Raw genomic sequence first — 18,850 nt, forward strand, 5'->3', positions numbered from 1 at the left:
TCAAATTGACTGAACAAAATCGTGCCCCCATATACAAACATGAACATCCATACATAGAAAAAACTCCCGATTTTTTTTGCATTTCTCGACGTTTCAAGGTCCCCCGAGTCCAAAAATGTAAAAATATGGGGGGAGGTCTATCTTTTCAACCGATCGCCATTCTTTTCCTCTGTTATATATAACAGCCGGGTAAACAATATATTATGAAACGCTTATTCGTTGTACAATAAAGTTAAAAAAACACATCATTTTTATATAAAAACTCACGAATTTTATGAGTTATTATTCGTTAGAAGCTATTAGCAAAAGATATTTCGGAGACAATTCATTATTCACTTTCATAAATATTGGATAAGTGAATAAAAAAAATTGATATACAGTATTATTTAGTGTGTGTGTGTGTGAGAGAGAGAGAGAGAGAGAGAGAAGCAATAAAAGTTGTAAGAAGTTGAATGTACTTTAAATGTTAATCTTTTGAGAGAAAAGAACCAGTTGTGGATAACTATCCAACAGAAATTTACAAGTTGCTACAGATTGGGATTTATTCTCTCAAGCATGAAGTTACGTATATTTATATTGTTCTTATATCTTCCTTTAATATTTAGTGAAAAATGGAGTCGTTATTTGAAATTGGATCAGAATTATGAAGTTTGGTGGAACGTCGAAAGAGACGAAATAATATTCCAGCTGGAAGTGGCCACTAAAGGCTGGATTGGTTTCGGAATATCTCTAACTGGAGAAATGACAGGTAGCGATGTTGTCATAGGCTGGGTTAAGAACGGAAGTGCGCAATTTCACGTAAGTATATATGGAAAATCAACTTGGAATTCTTTTGCTAGATAAAGCATTCAATATTTAATAATTTACAGCTTTTAAATATTGCTTTATTTACTACACAGACACTACTCACTTAACAACTGAGGGTCGTTCCTACGTCTAGGTATTAAGCGAATTGATGAATAAACGAGGAGTTAATCATTTTCATTTATTATGAGTAAAGAAAAGGCCTAAAGGAAACTCTAACTCCATAATTTTGTTTTAATTTGCATCTCTTAAATATTATAAAACACGAAAATATAATCAGCAAAAAATATAAAAATGATTTACCAAAGAATTTAAGTTCATTCATATAAAAAAGTAAGCATTTGCAAGTCGGACATCGCTTTAGTTTCTTTGTGTATTTAGGAGCTTTCGAATACTTTTTCAAAAAAGTCCAGTTTTATTCACATTGAAGATCGGGCTGTAACCATCTTTCTCGATAATTTCATCGAATTGGTCAAACAAATTTTTCATCTGTTCTAAGTTTGCGCTTGCCAACTCACCGCTAATACTTCGATCATGCAGGTTGAATCTCCAACGAAACTGTTAAAATTATCCATAACTTGCCATAAATGTTTCCGTCTATTCTTCGCGCTCTTTCAAATTTCAAATTTACTCTGTGCCTTGGCTATTAAAAGGCCATCGGCATTCTGATTTTCAAACCAGAACGCCAGTAATTTCTCCATTTCGTAAATGAGGTCTTTGCTGCCTAGTTTTTATAGCTTTAAATCCTGTCGATGCTTTCACTGCCTCTTTCACACTATGTTTATCTTTAAAGATCGTCGAAACGGTCGAATGCCCCGGTTCATGTCACGTGCAATCGTTTTAAGTACCAGTTTCCTAGTCGTTTGTAATAATCATTATCAACTCAAGGTCGATAGCCTTTTTTCGTTCCTTGGTAAAATCGTGATCTTCCTTTTGGCCGGCAACTTGTAGTATGGAGTGTGCAATAAAGTACAAATTTATAAATGAAATATGTAATCTTGGAGTAGTGAATACTGACCGACTGCGAAATGAATCCTAAATACAGACTGAGAACATGATACAGTGTAAAGTTTCTTTTTATATTACAGGATAGACACGCGAAAGGAAGATTTCAGCCAGAAATAGACAAACAACAAGACTGGGAATATCTATGGTGCTGTGAAAATGACACTCATACAATTATACGTTTCAAGAGACTTCTAAACACTTGCGATTATCAAGACATACGTATAACGGTTAGTATGTCTCTAATATATTAATTTAAATTAAAAATTTATGTAAAGTTTTAATTTATTTAAAAATCTCATTTAGAACAATACAATAAACTTGATATACGCGTACAGTAATGAAGTACCTAATTCCGAAAATTCAGTGAAATATCATGGGCCACGGAGAAGAGGATCTAAAAAAACTTTTCTCTTAAATCCGAGGATGCTAGAAAGTTTCGAAAACGAAGAGAATATTTATTATTGGGAGTTAAAAAGTCATAATGTAAGTTAATGTTGGCGTTTAATTTAGGGGAGATCGGGGCAAGATCGGCATGTTAAGCTTTACTTAAATTTTGTGTAATAAATACTGCTGTAAACTGAAAAGAAAGCTTTGCATATTGTCTATTGGAATGTTACCTTACTATAGAACTGGTTAAAATCAGTTTGGAAATAAAAATAATTAAAATAATTACAACTTTACAAGAAGAGAGAAATTGACGAAGTTGCCCCGGGTATAGGGGCAAGATCGGCAACTTCTCTCTTTTTGTAAAGTTGTAATTATTTTAATTATTTTTATTAAAGTTGCCCCTGGTATAGGGGCAACAGTAATGGGGCAAGATAGGCACGTATATAAAATTATGTTATTAACAATGTATAAGTTGGAATTCACTATTAAAACAAAGAAATACAAATCCAACACCCATTTAATATTATTACAACGAAATGCAAGTTCAAAGACATATATACATGAATAACAAATGCAAACATGTTTTCATTTATCATCTGTTTGATTTTTATCCTTTGCTTCTAATGTGGCTTTATGTTGCCGATCTTACCCCGCTAGTCATGATTTCGAAACATTAAGTACAACCCTGAGAACAGAATGCCAAGCCACGATCTGGCCACGTGAATAAGTTGAAGTTACATCCTTCTAACAGGAAAAGTAACTTTCGTTATCATGGAATTATAACAAAACCTGCCAATTCAATATAAATGGAAAAAAAATATTATATGGAATTGAACGAAAATGAAAATTTGCTTGATAATTCAACTACGCTTGTTGGAGAACAATAAAAACACTACACTCAACAAGCCACCAATAAAACTCAACTGCCTAACCTATAACCAAAGTCTCCTTTTAATTTGTTTTTTAAAAAAAGCGCTTGACAAACTTGTCCCGCTTGCCGAAGTTGCCCCGATCTCCCCTAATTAAAAACTTTATATTTTATTTAAATAAAATCCTTTCGTAGATCCCGGTACCTTCTAATAAAATTTCTGGATATTATTGTATCTTATTCAAACGTCCTGATCTTGATAAGAAGCATCATATCATAGAGGTATAAGCATTTTGCATAATTTTAATAAGACAAGGTTTCTTTATTAAATTAATATATACTTTATGAATTATAGATTGATCCTATAATTCAACCTGGAAACGAAAATATTGTTTATAATTTAGTTTTATATTCTTGTCCGGGTATTAACGAAGAAAAAATATCACAATTCACAGAGAAAAAATATCACGAATGCTTCACAGAAGAAATGGAGCCTAAATTTCCTTTCTGTTTTACTATGAAATTTATATGGACTACCGGAAGCGAAGTAATAATTTTTGTGTTTTATCTATTTAAATAAAACAAAATATACTTTCTAATGTTTTAATTACAATTTAGACTTTTAGATTTCCAGAAAAGACAGGTTTACCTTTAGGAATCTCAGACGATGAGTGGTATATGTTAAAAATTCATTACGATAATCCCAATTTAGAGCAAGGTAATTTACGACTTTCCACAAGTAACCATTTAATTTACAGTAATTATTCTGTAATTTAAATATATATATTTTTTCAGGAATAGTCGATAATTCAGGATTAAGACTTTTATATACTCCAAATCTTCGCCAGTACGATAGTTCGTCTCTAGTTATTGGTAGTTTTGCTTATCCGTGCGCATTTATTCCACCCAAACAATATGAATTTGTTATAGCGGGGCATGCTCATCCTTCTTGTTTAAAGCAGGTAAAAATTTATAATAAGTTGATTTTATTGGTTTTAAATTTTGTTTAAAATATATTTGAAATATATAATATTTCAGGGACTTCCTCCCGAAGGTGTTAAGGTCTTCGCTGTTTTATTTCATTCGCATCTCTTAGGCAAGTAATTTAATTAAGTAATTTATATAAAATAATCAAATTAATTTCAGATATAAATAATACATTTAGGTAAAAAATTAAAACTCAGACATTTTCGTGGCAATGAACTTCCTCCGATTAGTAAAGACGATAATTACGATAATAGTTATCAGGTATTTTAACATCGTGATTTTGCGTTACGCGCCTGCTAGTATAATATATTTTATTAATTAAAAATATTATTTTACTTGACTATATTCCGACAGGACTACAGACTGCTGGAAAATGAAGTCACTATTCTACCTGTAAGGATTTCTTTTTTAAAGTTTAAGATTAAATGTTTAGCTACTGAAGTAACTGAGAGTATGTATTATTTGATAGGACGATCACTTGATCTTAGAATGCACCTATAACTCTATTGGGAGAACTAAACCTACATTTGTAAGTGGAAAATTAATAAATAGATATAAACGTTATACTGAAAACAAATTATTATATCAAACTTATTATTTCAGGGTGGATTTACTGTAGATGACGAAATATGTCTGTCGTTTATTATGTACTATCCGAGTTCCTCTTTGGTTTCTTCTTTCAGTTGCCCTTCTCCATTTAATGTTCTTATATCACTTGGTGTTATAGAAATGTCACAGTAAGTATTTATTAATTCATTAGATCGGTGGTTTTCAAACTTTGAATTAGTGGCGCGTATACAATTTTTGGGATATACCGACGAGCCAGTGTACTTTTATTTATAGACGAAACATGACGTTTAAGATCTTATTTTATATAAAAATATACATATAATAATGAAAGTTCACAAAAATTTAGTATCCTAGTAATTTAGTATTAAATTTTACACCTATTAGAAGTACGACTGCTTGACAATTATCGTATTTGGTCAGCAGTTCATTTTTATCCAGTTTAAATAATATCTGATTACAGGGGGGAAAACAAGTTTATTGTAGTGAATCTAATGTCCGAAATATTCAAATGGAGTGGTATCGCTCCCGACGGGGTTGCACCGCAAAGGAATGGAACCAGACCGTCTGCAGCGACGAATCCAGATTCAGTTTGGCCAGTGACAACGGCCGTGTTCGTGTCTAGAGGCCCAGTGGTGAACACCTTAATCCTAACTATGCTTTGGAGCGGCACAGCGCTTCCATAGCCGGTGTATGGTCTGTAGTGTAATCACATCACTAAAGATACAACTCTAGTAGTGATCCAAGGGACCGTGACAGCCCAGCGGTATGTTAGTGACATCCTACAGACACAGGTATTGCATTTCATGACAAGGCTTCCAAGAGCCATTTTCCAACAGGAAAATGCTTGGTCACGCACATCAAGGATGTTACAAGACTGCCTCAGCCACATTGCCACACTTTCTCTGATTTGTCATTGATCGAACATGTGTGGAATCAACTGGGACGCCAAGTTGGACAGCCTAGGAGTTTGGCCAAACTAGAGGACCGCCTGTATCATGGACTGAGATGCTGAAGGACACAATACGGCACCTGTATGTCTCCATGCCCGCCCGTATCACATCGTGTATTTACGCTAGAGGTAACCAACCGGGTACTAGAATCTCCTTTCATTTGTAGTTTTTCCTGCAATAACTGATTATTTTGCTTTCATTCTGTAATCATTTACTTATATCTCCGTTACACCTACACACGTACTGTACAATTTCGTTCGATTCCGACAACACCTTGATGCGCTAATTTCTTGGCAACGAGCGTGTTATTACCATTAAGCTTTTTTTTTAAGCTTCGAGCAGACCGCGTTATATCGAATCAGCGTTAAGCGGGGTCTTACTGTATTCAATATTTATTCATTACACGATCCTTGGCGTTTTTTGCTGAAAATCATTAATTCACATAATTTGATAAAACACGAAACATTTCTTTAATTGTTGATATGAATTTACATTTACAGAGACGATCGATTTGTAATTTCGCCAATTACAGGAAAGAACGAGACCTACTTTGAATTTTTAAACACTTATCCTTGGGATGAATATTCAGTAAATGCAGTTCAAAGATCCATGAAGAATAGTCCGCATCTCCACATATGTATGAATAAACAAGGAAAACCAATTCATGTAAGAATTATACTTTAAAAGATTAATTGTTTAAAATATTTAATTTTACAATTCGGAATGCCAGAAATTTATCTACATTGATATTTTTCAATCTTAACAGACATTTACTCTGGCAAGATACCCCTTCGGAGTAAAGTCATATGAAGAACCTGATATTTGTAAACACGAACTGAACTTCGATTGAATGTTAAAGAAAGGAAATAATTAAATTTTATATAAAATAACTTTTTGATATAACATGAAAGAATAGATTTTTAAATATTAATACATTAGATTAGATTTTACATGAAGCGAAACTAAATGAAATTATTAATATAATATCCTTCTAAGTAATGTTTCATAAATAAATGTTTTAAAGGCGCTTTTCTCCAAATGAATCTTTGCGAGTGTACATTTTTCCATTAAAAACGACATTGTTATCACCAAATTCTGAGAATTTCAAACTCTCAAACTGAAACTTGTTTGTAGTTTTCGTTACTAAATATGTAATTCGTGTTGTTAGAAGTACTGTACTTCAGCTCTACACTCGATTCAATACGAAATTCAGTCGTATTGAATCGAGTGTAACGAAATAACAAAAAATAAAAAGTTAGTGAACAAAGAAAAATACAATAATTAATAAATCATGTCTAAAGAAATTAAAAATACATTCTTCTTCTCAATAAATCTAAAATTACGCGAACGCAAAATATAAAACTCGTAAAATTATCTTTGTCTTTTTCTATTTTAAAGAAAATGTATAAAAATAAAAATACACTTCTGTAATTTTATTGACTTTAAAATATATTTATAAAAACAATATTAAAAATAGCAGTGTTGAAAATTCCGGGTGTCGTAAAGTCACCATACTTAGGATCATCAGTTTCCAGGTTCATCTTAATCCCAGGATGACCTCCGAGGTTTTCAGGCCCTTTTTACTTTACCTATGAGGACCCTAATTAAAGACTTTGATGCATCAGGAAAAAATTCAAAACGTGGATTACCAAGAAGAACTCAATCGAAGTTTAATTAGGTGCTTAACATCTGATATGTTAACACAAGTTCATCTTGACTAGGAGAGACGAATCCGTATATGTTTAGAAAGAAATAGCCAAACTTGTAGATGTACTGTAATTTTGTAAATAATGCTACATTTCTGTAAAAAATATTAAATTAATTTTCCTATGTATAGCGACTTTCGGGACATCATGTACTGTACGTGTAAAATGTAGAAATACATATATCGTTTTAAACAATTTTCAACAAAATCTTATACATTAAAATTCATTACATAAATCGCTCGAGGTAATATTATTATTATTATAAAAGATGTAGAAGTACCACATGACAAATATCAAGGAAACATTCTGCGTCGATTACTAGTCCTACCTCTTTCCTACTCTTCTAACAAATTCTATTAAATTGTTAGTCATGCGACACATCCTGTTTACTCGCGCTTCATTTTTATGTTTGGCTTAATTGGTTACGTAGGCGATGCTTCCCGGAACGACATTTATAGGAAACTGACCCTTATTTAGGTGTTAAAAACACGAAGGAAACTTTCGAACTCCCGCTAGGCCAGCCCATTGACTAGGCGCGAACTCATGGCCAGTATTTAGTGGTTTTATCCATTCGGCCACTGGTGGGTGCTTTCATTTTTATGCACTGTACAATATTGCATTCGGCTCACCGTATTATTATCTGCCTCCTCCTAAAAGAATCAGTACTGAAGGGCGACGGGAACTTTATTCATTACCTTTAAATATATAGACAGTCAGTAATCCGGCACGTTCGCTAATTTGACACTCCTCTGTGCAAGGAATGGCCGGATTAGTAAGAGTCGTGTGTTGCTAGATTCGACTATTCTTTCTACCAATGAAAATTTTAAGAATGTAGAAAAAACCTTTTATATATTTTGCAAATACGTTTATAAAGAGTTAATTGTACGATTTTAAATGTTGTATATTTATCTGGCAATTAACGAATAATCATTTAGCAGACACATTAAACTATCACAAAAGCAAACAAACTTAGCAAAATTTATAAACCTAATTATATAAAAACACATTTATTATAAAATATTATATTTATGATAACTATAATATTTAAATTAGAAAAAAAATAACACTTCTGTTTAGAAAATTATGTATTTTAATGCACTAAAATTTTTAAACGAAATATTAAATAGAAACGAGCAATTATTTATTGTGACAGGGTCACAATGGGATGCAATTTTCGATTTATTTCATTATGCTCTCCACCTCAAATCAGTACTGTAGTGCCTTTTCCCCTGTACTGTACATTATGCATTTTCATTAGCAACGCAGTCGTGCCAGTCAACTATCTAACTGTTTTCAGAGGTGAAGGTTTGAATTGAAATAACGACTTTCAGTTTATATCGAAAGTTCGTATACAGTTAATCAGGGCCTCCTGTCACTAAGGGTTTGTATCTGATCTCATTTTTTATCTACCTAACTCCATTCTGTAGATTAAGGAAAGACAGACAGTGAAAATTTATAGATCTACAATTTTTACAAATTACAGTACAGCCCAACCAAGACATGAGTAAAAAACATTATGTATACGCGACCATTAGAAAAATTGTGTACTTCCGCCATTGGCCAATACACTTGCTTTAGTATGTCAATAAAGCCCAAAAAATTTAGGGTTAAAAGAACAATTTTAACAAATTATATCCAATGTTCATTAATTTCATAAAAAAATAATAAATCTTAATTGGATATAAATAAAAAGTAATTTTCTTTCATCACTTTTAAATATATAGAGGAGAAGGTGGTATTATGGAACACTGCGGGTATTATGGAACCACCCCATTTCGAACTGATAATAAAGGCGAACTGTAGCAGAATGTGGCCGAACTGAACTAGGCAGACATCCATAGCAAGGGGAAAACCCGTTTTACTTCAGTTAAACGGTGGTCCGTATTTAATCAGCAAATTCGTTTTTTTCAAAATTCGCAAGTTTTGAATGCTAAGTGAATTTAATTATTTTAAAATATAAATCGTGTAGTTGTAGGTTCACTGGTGCATGTATTCTGTTCCAGAGACTTGGGGGTACATATTAATCTGTGTGATGTTCACGTTTTTTAAATTTTGGTCTCGACAGACATAAGTTAATTCAAGATGGCGATGCGTGAAATACGGACCCCTTTGGTGCTTTTACAGTAATATGGAACTCAACTCCTTCGAACTCTCTCTTTGCAATCAGACATTCGTCCGGAGCAATTTGGGAAAAAGACACTAGGTAGAAAATCTGAAAATATCGAAAAAGAGCTGCTGGAATATGTATTGTTGATGGAGGTCATATTTTTCTATTATAAAATCATTTTTACGATAAAATACATTGGAGTAAATAATTTGGTAATTATTTAACATTTTTTGTACTTTCCTATTTGTTTTTGGCTACATTAAAGCATTTTTCTTGAAAATATACAGTAAGGTTCCGTGTTACCACCCGATTTTCTCTAAGCCTACTTTCGGACTTTTTGTACAAAAGCCTTCAAAAACCATACTTATAGTTACACTAGCGGAAAATCCAATTAGGAACATTTAAATTACTAGTTACCAGTACTTTTCGCACAAAAAATGTAGGTGTAGTTATGATACCTTGTTTACAATTCACTAAAATGTAGTTGGGGTTCCGTAATACCACCTTCTCCTCTATATTTATATATAAATTTATACATACAACAGAAGTGAGATATATCAAACGATTTTTCTCAATCTACAACACCAATTCCAAACGTCATTTAATAAATCACCAACTACGACAAAAAAAGTACGTTTACTGTATACAATATAACGATGACTCCTATTAATATTCTATACTTAATCTTAAATTTTGGTTGCATTATTAATATTTTATTTTTAAACATTAGACAAGAAATACAACTGCAAAGGTTCTTATATATTTTACTTGTTAGCTATTTATCTTTACACACCAATCATCGATCTAAGATCCAGCATTATTATTATTTAATCAAATTACACAGATAATTCTTGGAATCACGATTCTTCTTTTAAAAACAGATATACAGTACAGTAAAACCAGTGTAAACCGTAATCTACGGATCCGAATATTTGCAAGTTTCCGCTTTGAACAGGTTTCTTTTATCATAAAAAAATCGTTCCTTGAAGAATTTTTTCGTTTAGGTTGGTTTATTCAGGGTTTTCTTCAGAAAGGTTTTAACTGTATACATATATCTAGCATTATAGAAGACTTGATTAACATAGTATAGCCATGTTCTATACATGACTTTCTTATCTCCCAATTACAACGATTTCTTATACAGAATTGTTTTGTAATCAGCTGGCGAATAATTCTAATATTTTTTCGAAAATCTTGATGTTGATTTTATGAATTAAACGCTTATAAGTCATTCGAGTTCTATTTTTTTTATAATAAGTCCAAAAACTGACTGGTCCGAACTAAAAATTGACCTATGAAACATCAATTGATCAATAAATTTAGATAGGCCTAATGTACAGTACTTGTACTATTTGTATTTCATACAAAGAAAATATAAACATACTGTATTTCTCATCTAAGTTTAGGTATCCCAATTCCTCTTTCTGTATCGCTTTACCCACAGAGAAATAAACGAACATTATATCATCTCTTCCAAGTTTACTCGAGTATTCTATATCAGCACAACATACCATGTTTACAAAATAATACTCTTAAAACTATAAACAACATTAACGTGGAGAGCTTTCGAGCATTTAAACAATAAACGGTCAAACGCTATTTATTTTTTACTCTGGTTTTACTCATCTCACAGCGTCATTTTGACCCCTGGTAATGTAATTTGAAACAATTTTTTACAAGGATCGTGTTCTCATGCTCAGGACAGTATTAATACGGAGTTTGGTTCAGTTACGTCTATCTATCTAGACGTAATTGCTAAATGGTTTTAAATCAGTTTATTCGTTGCAAGTTGACTATAATTTATTCCACTCATTATGCAAGTTTTGCGTGTTTGTCACCAGAGGACCTCTATGTTACTATTATTTCGGAAAATCGTTTCGTTCGTTTTCAACTATTACCCACGACTTTTTATTGGGCTGCAATTTTTAATCATATTTTTAATTTATTTCATTTAAAATATATACTCTCCACCTAAAATTAGTAGTGCAATGTCTTGCCCCTGTACGTCAGACTTTTCCATTAGCAATGGAGTCATGCCGGTCATCTAACACCTTTCAGAGAAAAACTTTGAATTGAAGTAACGTGATGTTCAGTTTGCATTGGAAGTTTGTTTCTAATTAATCGGGACCTCCTGTATCTACGTTTTCCGTATATGGTCTCGGATTTTATGTATCTAAGTTTATCCACTTTTCGAGATTAAACATAGACAGACATCGGACGGACGGATGACAGTGAGAATTTATAGGTGTACAATTTTTTCAAAATTGCAACCCAATAATTGCTCGTTAAGTATTACAATTATTATCCTTGTCTCATTTTAAACATATCGATTATTTTAATTGAAAAATAAAATAATAATAATCGATCTCCTTGCCTTCATTCCTTGAGTTACCAATGTTTTTGAATTGATTACGGGTTAGTAATTTATATGAATACGAAAGACTTCAGAGGTTTACTTTTACCTAACGAATTTACATTTTAAAAAAAGAGAGACATTTTGAATTCACTATAGAAAACTTTTATATGTGAAGATAAAATTTTCCTAAAAATCATATTAAACTTATAATGTACTACTCAATATATCAGGAAGAGATACGCAAACAATAAACGTAACAGAGAAATGACCAAATTATTGACGTCAATGAATGTATATAAATCAAATATAAAAACTGGTTTTCCTTATAACGTTTCAGTATTGCGAACATGATTGCCATCGGAATTTTCGCTTCGTTCCTTTTATTTTCGTCTCCGATTTCTGCGGAAAACTGGAAACGATATTTAAAATTCGACTCTAATTATGAGCTTTGGTGGTCCATGTACGACGATTCCATCACTTTCCAAGTGGAAGTGGCGACTAATGGATGGGTCGGATTTGGAATCTCCTCAAACGGAGGAATGAAAGGCAGTGATATCGTCATTGGATGGATTAACGATAACCAAGCGATGTTTCACGTATGTAAATGAAAATACATTCTTTATATAAAGTATCTAGAACTTTTCTAAATTTTAAGAAGTGTGTTAAAGTAATTTGGTTAATTAAAGTTATCAATATGTTATGTCACGATAACCAACGTGACTCTGACACCAATTCGTAACGCTAATATTTTATTGCTTGCAATTTTCACTAAAGAATTAAAAAATAAATACATTAGTAAGAGATTCGTAAATATTACTGAATAAATTTATGCGGTATTTAAGATCTGTTTATCAGACAATCCGTAAGCACACTTGGGCAAGAGGAGCGAACAGTATAAAAAATCTTCATTATAAGTAGAGTAAGGACATCTAGACACTAAAAGTTATATAATAGTTATAAAAATCATGTAAGTTATGAGTTATATAAGTAATAACTCAAATTATTACGATTTTTAGTGCCTAGATGTCTTATCCTTAATTATAAGTTATTGGTGTGAGCACTCGAGTCTTGTAGGCTGTCGGAGAAGGCAGGTTGGGAGGAAATATGTCTAAGATTCTCCAGGTGACGACATTTTTGTTCGTGTGCCTTGATTCAATAAGATGAAGGTGCGAACTCTGTAAACTTTTTTGCACCTCAATGAGATCGGATATATATTTCTTTATCTTAATTAAACAGAAACATAAGAAAATTAGCGTAACTATAGAATAATATCATAATTTCATATAAAGACATATAGTACAAATATGGGATTTATAAACGATTTTATTACAAGAACATATTTAGTTTACGTATTGCTGATTTTGCACACACGAGATAGCATAAACATACTCTATATGCTGTTGTGTATATTTAAAATAGTATTCACTACTGTGAATTAAACAGTAATTTTTTGAACATTTTCAATACTAAAGTTAGCATAATATTTAGCTATTCGTTGATAATTTTTAAAAGTATTTAGGCCTAGTATCCATGGATGTAACAAGAATTAAGAAAGGTTTTCAGTAGCGTACTTGTGATCTTTCAAAGATGAAGCTAGTAGTAACCTAAATGCAATGTGCACTACGCTAACTATATGAACTTACAATGCGGAATAAAACAGTAATTTATTCGTTTTCCTTATATATATAACTTCATTTCCTATCCTCATCAGTTTCATATGATATACTGTAATTCAATAGTGTTCCTGTAGAAGGCTAACCACTTTTTTCAGGTCAATCCAGACACTAATAAGAATTTAGAACTGTCTTTAAACGTGATACTCGGCATGGGGTTTAATAATGGCGTGTTCTTCANGTTATGTATAGTGATTCGGCGGAAGATGCCTAACATTTTGCTTATGAAGAGAATTACAGCGCTAATTTGAGTTTAGGAGCCCTCTAATGAAAATATCATATTCTGGAGTATGTCTTTCAAATAAAAGTTTGGAGTTTATTTTAAAAAATTTTATACTGTGTTTGCAATGACGACTTTTTCACTGTCTGGCATTTTAAGCATCTCACCCCAAGTATCTGGGTGAGATGCCAAATGCCATTAGGGTAAGATAACAAATATAATTGCTTATAATAAATTTTTTAATTTCTTATCTAAATTTAATTTATGTCATATGTAGTACAAAGTACTTCATAGTAAGTATAACAGCACAGTATAAGTATTGTTAAGTTTCCGCCTGTTCTAACGTGTTCTATAGCTAGCTGAAAGCTTTTTTCAGTCCAAAAACTTTTTTGAGAAGTCCTTATATAATTTCTATGCATATCCTGCAATAAAACCAGAAAACAAAAGTTTATTTAAAATAGGCATATTGGAAATCAATTAACAAAAAATAGGCACGTTACCCCAAGAAAAATGTGGCATATTTTTCCATTTGTTGGGGTAAGATGCCTAGAGTCATTGGACATGCTGGAGCCCGATTGGACGTGCTCCAGCATGTCCGATCGGGATCGGCGGTAGCTGACAATGGAAACTTTAGAACCTTAAGTCCTTAACTACATCACACATTAATTGTTTTTAGCAATTTTTAATAAATTCCATTTTAACTTTTAGTTTAATATTATTCTAGAAACATTTCACAACAAAAACTTCGTTTTTATCTAGCTTTTATTCTTCTCGGATATAGAAAATGAAGTAACGGTAGCCAAGTACAGCTTTCCGCACTCAATATTGGCCAAACGATTCATCATACAAATACATGACAATATGTGACGTCACCGTTTGAAAATATTAAAAATTAGGTATATTCCCCCGCTTACCATCTTACCCCGAATCACTCTATATGTTGCATTCAAAACCAGTTTTTAGTTAGGACGCGTTTTAACTAGTTGAAACTAGTTTATACTGGATGTTTTTTTAAAACCCGTTTTGTCTAGTTAAAACAAGAATTTACTGCTAGTCAAAAATGAATTTGAGTTAAAACTAGTTTCAACTAGACAAAACGAGTTTTAACAAAGACATTCAGTATAAACTAGTTTTAACTAGTTAAAACGCGTTCTAACTAGAAACGGGTTTTGACTGTAACATATATAACTTCATTTCCTATCCTCATCAGTTTCATATGATATACTGTAATTCAATAGTGTGCCTGTAGAAGGCTAACCACTTTTTCCAGGTCAATCCAGACACTAATAAGAATTCAGAACTGTCTTTAAACGTGATACTCGGCATGAGGTTGAATAATGGCGTGTTCTTCAGTACTACTTGACAAAATTTAAAATTCATCTGCGTAATGTTATGGTCAAGAAAATAAATGAAAAATTGCATATATACTACCGTCCAGGCGTTGCATAGGGGAGACCGGGGCAAGATCGGCATGTTAAGCTTTACTTAAATTTTGTGTAATAAATACTGCTGTAAACTGAAAAAAAAGCTTTGCATATTGTCTATTGGAATGTTACCTTACTATAGAACTGGTTAAAATCAGTTTGGAAATAAAAATAATTAAAATAATTACAACTTTACAAGAAGAGAGAAATTGACGAAGTTGCCCCGGGTATAGGGGCAAGATCGGCAACTTCTCTCTTTTTGTAAAGTTGTAATTATTTTAATTATTTTTATTAAAGTTGCCCCTGGTATAGGGGCAACAGTAATGGGGCAAGATAGGCACGTATATAAAATTATGTTATTAACAATGTATAAGTTGGAATTCACTATTAAAACAAAGAAATACAAATCCAACACCCATTTAATATTATTACAACGAAATGCAAGTTCAAAGACATATATACATGAATAACAAATGCAAACATGTTTTCATTTATCATCTGTTTGATTTTTATCCTTTGCTTCTAATGTGGCTTTATGTTGCCGATCTTACCCCGCTAGTCATGATTTCGAAACATTAAGTACAACCCTGAGAACAGAATGCCAAGCCACGATCTGGCCACGTGAATAAGTTGAAGTTACATCCTTCTAACAGGAAAAGTAACTTTCGTTATCATGGAATTATAACAAAACCTGCCAATTCAATATAAATGGAAAAAAAATATTATATGGAATTGAACGAAAATGAAAATTTGCTTGATAATTCAACTACGCTTGTTGGAGAACAATAAAGACACTACACTCAACAAGCCACCAATAAAACTCAACTGCCTAACCTATAACCAAAGTCTTCTTTTAATTTGTTTTTAAAAAAAAGCGCTTGACAAACTTGCCCCGCATGCCGAAGTTGCCCCGGTCTCCCCTATATTTGTCTTCAATTACTGGCACGGTTTCAAAAATATTATGGCCATATGTATTGCCTATCCTGCTTTATATATGTTAATTATTTGCTTTTGTTGTATACTCTTATTCTGTCTAGACAAAACAATATTTACCTAGTTGACCTACACAGCCGTAGAGTCACTATAGAAGCGGAATACCTTTAGAATAATTAGTCGGTTTTTTTTTGTTTTTGTTTTTTGAGGAAGTAAATGGCAATTCACTGGTCACAACAGATTATAACTAAGTACGTTTCTAGTATTATGCGTCCTAAACATTATTGACCTACAAAGGTTTATTTTCAACAAAATGGAGTCATGTTGCATACCGCTCGGAGATCAATGAACACCTTAAGAACAATGTTTCCATATCAGAATTATTTCTCACTTTGGAGATAACTTATCCTTTAGTCGGCCCGATATTTTCGTTGCGATACCTCAATGAAATATATTGCCCAACTCAAAATACGATAGATGTACAAAACAAGAAGCTTGCAACATATTTTTATAGAAGTCTATTCAACTTGATCCGGACTCTTATATGGAGCACAGGATTGGAGAGTATGTTTCATTATTAATAAAAAAAATCCAGCAATGAGTTGCGTGACTTTTCCGGCTTCACCAGGAAAGTTTGCATCATGCTGTTTTGTCGGACGCCAATGGCGAAAAGTTATATTGTTACACTTCACATTCCTTTGTAGAAAAATTTTCTTAGATAAGATCTAAATCTAGTACTTGCATGCTTTTATCTAGTTTTTTAAAATTTATTTTGATTAATTATTTAAAATAAAATTGCGTTGAAGTTGAAGCTTCTTTTATTAAATTTTATTTTAAAAAATATAACATATTATTAATAATTAAACAAAGGCAAAAGGCTTAATTTTGAGAGTTGGAGATGACTTTTTTCAGAAATTGTGAGTGTTAATAAGGAATAAAATTTTCATTAAGTTCCCCCATCCACACACACGGATTTTATCCAATTTTTTTGACTTTTTTGAAGAGGTCTCAACACGTTAAGTTTTGAAAAAAAAACCCGGAAGGTAAAATTTGACATTATTGGAATACCTTCCTCTGTTATGTAGACATAACAGCCGGGAAATAAAAGCAGTGTTAAGAAATTTTATTTTTTGTCAGTAAAAGTAACATTCATTTATACGAATAGGAACTAATATGCGCCCCTATGTTATGTATGGGCCGGGTGAAAATCATTCTCTTCTTAGCATTCTAGTCAACTAGGTAAATATTGTTTTGTCTTCTTAGCATTCTCTTCTCGACGGCCCTGACTGACGTTGTCTTCTTTCTATGGCTACCAGCCAAGAAAGAACAGAGAAGTTCACAGAAAAAAGCCCCTGGCTAGGCTTTGATGATGCAATTATTAAATTAATGTATTTAAAAACAGCGTTCTACAAATGTTCACTGCATGTACATTTTATCTTTAACCATCGGAAATAAATCTTAAGTAAAAGTAATATAAATTAAGCATAACTTGACCGGATTCTACTAGATGATAGTTTTCGTTTTCCCAAATTTCGAGTATTTCTTCACACAATGGATGTTTTCTTTAGACGTTTCTCTTGGAAAAACTAACACAGAAAAGGCGTGAAACGAGAAAGTAGGTGAATTCTAATAATTACTTACTTAATATCAAGGTTGGCTACAGATTAAAGGAGCAAGTTGTTGTGTAATTAAATATAAAAACTGGTTGATCGCAATGCAAACCGCCGTTCCAACTCCTGTTTCTTTCTAATACAAAGCGATTTATTAATTTAACAATTTTAAAATTAACGAATTGCTACACGGTAATGATTGTAAAATATCACACAATTTCTTTTTACGAGGGTCGAACCCACAACATCCAGCTGTACCAATTTAGCACTGTTAGAGCGTAACCACTACTCCATCAAGCCCCGTGATTGCAAAATAATTATTTTATTGCATTAAACAGTACTTGTTAACTGTAATGAATGGCTGTGTTTAATGAAGGTCTGTCAATATATAAAAAATAAATTTTGTTTACGAGACTATTAATATAATTCGATAAATATTTCATACTGATACACATATCGTCTCTTGTTTGTTAGATTTGTTATAGTCTTATACGAAATATTTTGTTTTCTACTTCGATAATTATGCTAATATTAGCATAATTATCGAAATAGAAAATATTTCAATTAGTAGAAATTTTATTCAATGAAAAATTATATTGAGTTTTAGGATAGACACGCCGAAGGAAAGTTTCAGCCGAAAATCGACGAACAACAGGATTGGGAATTGTTATGGCACGAGAAAAACGATACTCATACAAAGTTACGATTTAAAAGATTGCTGGACACGTGTGATGACCAGGATATAGTCATTACGGTTAGTTATCTACAAATGCCACAGGCATTATAATTACCTTTACTTACTTATCATTAAATATATTTTTCCCTGTGTTTAGGAAGAAACTATGAGACTGATATACGCTTACAGTCACCAAAATCCCAATTCTATAGATGCAGTTAGTTATCACGGACCAACCACTAGAGGAACTAANAGTCGTTGGCAATCGGCCTATGAGTGAGGTCATGTAGTGCGCTCTCGTTGGATTCCACTAAGCTGGAAAATGACTGAACAACGTGAGCAGCGATATTACATCAAATTTTGCCAAAAACCTTGGCGATACCAAGCGTAAACCATTTGCAAGATTCAGCAGGCTTTCGGGGACGATCCTCGAGGCCAAAAAAAGTGCGGCAGGTCCGCAGCAATATCAAAGGTCATGTTGACAGTTTTTTCGACTCTCCTGGGGTGGTGTGTCGTGAGTACGCACCACAAGGCCAAACCATCGCAAAGGAGTACTACCAGGAGGTCCTTC

General features: G+C 32.5%; 3 protein-coding genes across 3 annotated transcripts; all 3 read left to right on the forward strand.

Moving 5' to 3' along the window:
- Positions 1-555: 555 nt before the first annotated feature.
- On the forward strand, positions 556-3,693 carry LOC111632840 (DBH-like monooxygenase protein 1 homolog). Its single transcript, XM_023377368.1, has 6 exons — positions 556-798; positions 1,893-2,039; positions 2,116-2,295; positions 3,263-3,349; positions 3,423-3,576; positions 3,686-3,693. Exons 1-6 carry the CDS (start codon positions 556-558, stop codon positions 3,691-3,693), a joined length of 819 nt encoding a protein of 272 aa, XP_023233136.1.
- Positions 3,694-4,003: 310 nt separating this feature from the next.
- On the forward strand, positions 4,004-6,424 carry LOC111632841 (DBH-like monooxygenase protein 1). The gene is made up of 8 exons (XM_023377369.1): positions 4,004-4,018; positions 4,106-4,163; positions 4,233-4,315; positions 4,409-4,447; positions 4,524-4,583; positions 4,658-4,791; positions 6,075-6,240; positions 6,341-6,424. The coding sequence occupies exons 1-8, from the start codon at positions 4,004-4,006 to the stop codon at positions 6,422-6,424; spliced, it is 639 nt and encodes a 212-aa protein (XP_023233137.1).
- Positions 6,425-12,075: 5,651 nt separating this feature from the next.
- Positions 12,076-18,559, forward strand: LOC111632842 (MOXD1 homolog 2-like). Its single transcript, XM_023377370.1, has 3 exons — positions 12,076-12,339; positions 18,211-18,357; positions 18,437-18,559. Exons 1-3 carry the CDS (start codon positions 12,091-12,093, stop codon positions 18,557-18,559), a joined length of 519 nt encoding a protein of 172 aa, XP_023233138.1. The 5' UTR covers positions 12,076-12,090.
- Positions 18,560-18,850: the final 291 nt, after the last annotated feature.

This window comes from Centruroides sculpturatus, unplaced genomic scaffold (assembly GCF_000671375.1).
Source record: "Centruroides sculpturatus isolate CEXI.00-Female unplaced genomic scaffold, Cexi_2.0 scaffold41, whole genome shotgun sequence".
Taxonomy (NCBI): domain Eukaryota; kingdom Metazoa; phylum Arthropoda; class Arachnida; order Scorpiones; family Buthidae; genus Centruroides; species Centruroides sculpturatus.